This window comes from Cebus imitator, unplaced genomic scaffold (genome assembly GCF_001604975.1).
Source record: "Cebus imitator isolate Cc_AM_T3 unplaced genomic scaffold, Cebus_imitator-1.0 Scaffold573, whole genome shotgun sequence".
In the NCBI taxonomy this organism is placed as follows: Eukaryota; Metazoa; Chordata; class Mammalia; order Primates; family Cebidae; genus Cebus; species Cebus imitator.
The window spans coordinates 767,570-772,715 of record NW_016107888.1 but is presented as its reverse complement, the minus strand read 5'-3'; the positions used below and the strand labels follow the sequence as shown (position 1 = coordinate 772,715).

The 5,146-nt window shown below is 49.1% G+C and overlaps 1 protein-coding gene across 1 annotated transcript in view; it reads right to left on the bottom strand.

Moving 5' to 3' along the window:
• ASB16 (ankyrin repeat and SOCS box containing 16) overlaps positions 1 to 3,631 on the bottom strand; it is an 8,513-nt gene extending 4,882 nt beyond the window's left edge. The window contains exons 1-2 of the mRNA XM_017516138.2: positions 3,227 to 3,631; positions 351 to 618 (exon numbers count right to left, since the gene is read on the bottom strand). Coding sequence (XP_017371627.1) covers positions 351 to 618; positions 3,227 to 3,527 — 569 coding nt within the window. The 5' untranslated portion in view covers positions 3,528 to 3,631. The remainder of the gene's footprint in view (positions 1 to 350; positions 619 to 3,226) is intronic.
• Between the last annotated feature and the right edge of the window lie 1,515 nt (positions 3,632 to 5,146).

Below are 5,146 nucleotides of genomic sequence, written 5' to 3'. Positions count from 1 at the left end.
AAAAAAAAAAAAAAAAAAAAAAAAAAAAAAAACAAACCAGCTAGGAATTTGGCTATAGAGGTTCACAGGGAATTGGAGACTGTAATTGGAACAGAGTTTTCCCAGAAAGTAACAGGCCTTCTGCCTCCTGGGCTTAGCAGATGTGACCTTGGACAAGTTACTAAACCTTTCTGAGCTTCGTCTTTCTCACTGTAGAATGAGGCCTGTCTCCAGGTTATTGTAAAGACATGTATGTGAGGTGCTTTGGGAACCATAAAGCTGCATGTAGTTGTCAGGTTCTCTCTTCTGGCCCTGTGAGCTGGAGACACACACACATGCCTCCCTAAACCATTCAGCCCCCGGGCACCTACTGCAAGGACTCAGGAGTTGTGCAGAGGTGCAGGGGAGTTGTGCCTTCCTCGGACAGCACATTAGCCTTGGCTCCGAAAGTCAGCAGCAGCCGCACACAGTCAAGCTGGGCCTGGGCACAGGCTTCGTGCAGGGCAGTGCGACCCCCGACACGGGCATCCAGCTCAGCTCCCTGCTGGATCAGGTGACGAGCACAGTCTGTGTAGCCTCGGGCTGCAGCGATGGTGAGGGGTGCCGTCAGCTTGGCCTTGGGGGTCAGCACCCAGAACCCTGGGGAGAGCAAATAATGGTGGGGGGTGGTGCATAAGACGGGAAGGCAGGAAGTGGGGATGCTGATTCCAGCTGACAGCTGACACTGGCCTTCCGGCTGCATGGTTTGCTGAGCACAAACACTGCCAGGCTGTACCTATGGAAAGGGGCTTATTCAAGTCCTGATTTGGAAGAATAAATTGGAACAGCCTTTTAGAACAGTTTATCAATCTGTAACAAAACATAGTATGTGTCATAAAAAAATTAATTGCTGTATAAAACCACAGGAGCCAACTAAGTAGAGTGAATCCCATTAAGGAAACCTCAAGGTCTTTGAATGGCTAATAGTGTCAATGGCCTTTTTTGTTCACCATGGGGCCTGGCATGGTGACTCACATCTGTAATCCTAGCACTTTGGGAGGTTGAGATGTGAGGATCACTTGAGGTCAGAAGTTCCAGACCAGCCTGAGCAACATAGTGAGACTTTGTTTCTATTTTTTTTCTTTTTTATTTTTTTGTACAGCAAAACCATGATCAGGAGAATGTCTCTATTTTTTCTTTTTCTTTTTTTTTTGAGACGGAGTTTCACTCTTGTTACCCAGGCTGGAGTGCAATGGCGCATCTCGGCTCACCACAACCTCCGCCTCCTGGGTTCGGGCAATTCTCCTGCCTCAGCCTCCTGAGTAGCTGGGATTACAGGCATGCACCACCATGCCCAGCTAATTTTTTGTATTTTTAGTAGAGACGGGGTTTCACCATGTTGACTAGGATGTTCTCGATCTCTTGACCTCGTGATCCACCTGCCTCAGCCTCCCAAAGTGCTGGGATTACATAAAGGCGTGAGCCACCGCGCCTGGCATCTATTTTTTCTTTTCTTTTCTTTTTTTCTTTTTTTTTTTTTTGACGTGGAGTATTGCTTTGTTGCCCAGGCTGGAGTGCAATGATGTAATCTCAGCTCACTGCACCCTCCACCTCCCGGGTTCACATGATTCTCCTGCCTCAGCCTCCTTATTAGCTGGGATTATAGGCACCTGCCACCACACCTGGCTAATTTTTGTATTTTTAGTAGAGACGGGGTTTTATCACGTTGGTCAGGCTGGTCTCAAACTCCTGATCCGCCTGCCTCGGCCTCCCAAAGTGCTGGGATTACAGGCGTGAGCCACTGCACCTGGCTATTTTTTTTTAAATGTAAAAAGAAAAAAATGTTCATCTTGGTCTTAGATGAACAAATGGGTAGTTATGCAGAAGCGGGCCTGGAGCTGAGTTTGGGAATGGCCAAAGAGCAGAACTGAGTTCTGGGATACTCCTGGGGCAGGGAGGGTTGGATGGAAATGGGGGAATGGTGGAGGGGAGAATAAGAGGTGCAGATGGGAAATGAATAAGGAGAGGGTGATCATGGGACTAGTGCTGGATTTGAATGGTGGCAGTGGTCAGAGACTTATTAAAAGGGTGATGCTTCATATCAAACTAGAAGTTGTTTGCATGGCAGCACAGTCCACCCCTGGTTTTTCTACATCTTGAGTAAAGCATGTTTTGTTTTTTAGTAGACTTGAAATTAAGGCTGAGTTCCATCTTGGGGATTATGGACAAGCTGCAGGATGAGACCAGAATGCCCTGGTTGGGTCACAGCCAAGCAGGAATTTGGAACCTGTAGTGACTGGGGGAGCTTATGCTCTCCTAAGGATTCAAGCCCCAGATCCATGGGTGGGGTTTGAGCAATTTCTTGTCAATCTTGAGATAATGGTGATCTCAGCTAGGGTATTTAGTTTACTTGGACAGACCTGCTGGCCAGAATATATTCTTTTTTTTTTTTTTTTTTTTTTTTTTTTTTAGATAATTTTTTTTTTTTTTTTTTTTGAGACAGAGTCTCACTCAGTCATCAGGCTGGATTAGAGTGGTGTGATCTCAGCTCACTGCAGTCTCCACCTCCTGGGTTCAAGCAGTTCTGCCTCAGCCTCCCAAATAGCTGGGACTACAGGTGCATGCCACCACACCCAGCCCATTTTTGTATTTTTAGTAGAGACAGGGTTTCACTATATTGGCCAGGATAGTCTCCATCTCCTGACTTCATGGTCTACCAGCTTTGCCTCCCAAAATGCTGGGATTGCAGGTGTAAGCCACTGTGCCTGGACTAGCCAGAATATATTCTAAGGATATCATCTAGCAAGTACATAAAGATGTTCATTATACTGGTACTTAAAATAATTTTAAAAAAATCTACCCAGCTGGTTTGGGGGCTAGTTATAAAATTAATGGCACATGCTTCTACAGTAGAATTTATGTCCCCCTTTTTTTTTTTCCTGCAACCATGGGGTCTTCTATGTTGCTCAACCTGGTCTTGAACTCCTGGTCTAAAGCAGTAGTTTGGCCTCGGCCTCGGCCTCTCAAAGTGCTGGGATTACTGGCATGAGACACCATGCCAAAGCCAAGAATATAACTTTTAATTCTTAAAAGGCATACATACTGCTAACTCTGCCTCATCACTGTTTAGGAGGGAGCTAGGATGGGTGGTGGAAAGGGCTGCTCTAGTCTGTGGTCTGCAGGGAAGGGGGGACCCTAGACTCTCCCTCCTCCCCACCCACTCCCCTTCTTTCTCCCTCCTCTTCTGCCCTCTTCTGGCGCCCCCTACCCTGTTCAGCTGACCAGGCCAGCTGGTTGCTCACGGTCTCCACAGTCATGTTGGCAGCCTCTTCATCTTGGAACAGGACTTGGACCTGTTGCAGGTCGCCGGAGAACAGGGCATGGTGGACAGCTGGGTCTCCACAGGAACGGTGAGGCCTAGTGAGTCGAGCCCGGGGACTTGACGGGCACCTTCGGTTCCGGCACTGTTGGGCAGCTGCCAGCCGGCGGTCTTCCCATTCCAGCCACTCCCGCTGCAAGCGGAGAGAGCGCAGCGTGGAGGAGGTGAAGGGGAAGGTCTCCCTTGCCATGGGTGGGGCCCAGGGGTTTGGGCAGGGGCACCTGGGCAAAACTAGGTTCCCTCAACCTAACTACCTTCCTTGCTCTGAGGAGCCACTCTGCCCCCTCTGCCGTGAGCCAGAGAAAGCAGCAGCTGACGCTATAAATAGATCCTTTGCTGCTCTGGTAAACACAGTTTGCTCAGAGTCATGATCTTGGTGCTGAGAAGGTGCTGGCCCAACCCCCAGCCCAGGACGAGGGCCAGCCCCTGCCCCTGAAGATACCCTTTGGTTGGTCAGCAGGCCCTCAGCTGAGGCCACCCCTGAACCCCAGTATCTGCATCCTCCCTTGTCTCTAAAGTGAACATCTTGGGTTGGCAAGGTCCAGGGTGTGTGAGAAGGTCAGTCATGAAAATGGGCAGGGCTGGGAGGAAGACAAGGTGCCTCCATCCTCTCTGATGTTGGCTGGAGGGCAGGAGCCATCACTGGCCCACGTGGAGAAGATAGGGCTGACCTCAGCACAGGAGGTAAGGGGAGGTCAAGACAGAGTTACTGAGAAGGTGAGCAGCTCTTCCCAGCATCTGCAGTAACAGCAGTAAGTCTGTACATATGTACAGAGTTTCACAGTATTTAAATTACATTCATATCCACTTTCACCCAGGGGACCATACTTCCCAGCCCACCCAGTAATCAATAAACTTAGTGTGAGCACTTTGGGAGGCCGAGGCGGGTGGATCACCTGAGGTGAGGAGTTTGAGACCAGCCTGGCCAACATGGAGAAACCCCATCTCTACTAAAAATACAAAAATTAGCTGGGTGTGGTGGCGAGTGTCTGTGATCACAGCTACTCGGGAGGCTGAGGCAGGAGAACCACTTGAACCAGGGAGTTAGAGGTTGCAGTGAGCCGAGATCATGCCCATTGCACTTCAGCCTGGCGACAGTGAGACTCTGTCTCTAAAATAAAATAAAATAAAGTTGGTTTAGATTATAATTGAAATTATCACAGTCAAACACTTCTGAGATGTGTGATCTTATCTCTCTTTTTTTTCTTTTTTCTTTTTGAGATGGAGTCTCGCTCTGTAGCCCAGGCTGGAGTGCAGTGGTGTGATCTCCACTCACTGCAACTTCCGCCTCTCAGGTTCAAGCAATTCTCCTGCCTCAGCCTCCCAAGTAGCTGGGACTACAAGTACACGCTGCCATGCCTGGCTAAGTTTTTGTATTTTAGTAGAGGCTGGGTTTCCCCCGGTTGCCCAGTCTAGTCTCAAACTCCTGAGCTCAGGCAATCCGCCCTCCTCAGCCTCCCAAAATGCTGAGATTATAGGCATAAGCCACTGTGTCCGGCCCTTATCTCTGTTTTACAGATGAGGAACCTAAGGCTTAACAAAGTAATTTACTGGTTCAAGGTCACAGTTTGTGAGAGGCAGTCAGGACCCCACATAGATGGTGTGCTTTGGGCCAAGAATGGTGGCTCATGCCTGTAAGTCTAGCACTTTGGGAGGCTGAGGCCAGAGGATCGCTTGAGCCTAGGAATTTCAGGCCATCCTGGGCAACACAGTGAGACCTGCATCTCTCTTTTTTTTGAGGTGGAATCTCACCCTGTCGCCCAGGCTGGAGTACAGGCCACCACGACTGGTCTCTCCATCTCTTTAAAA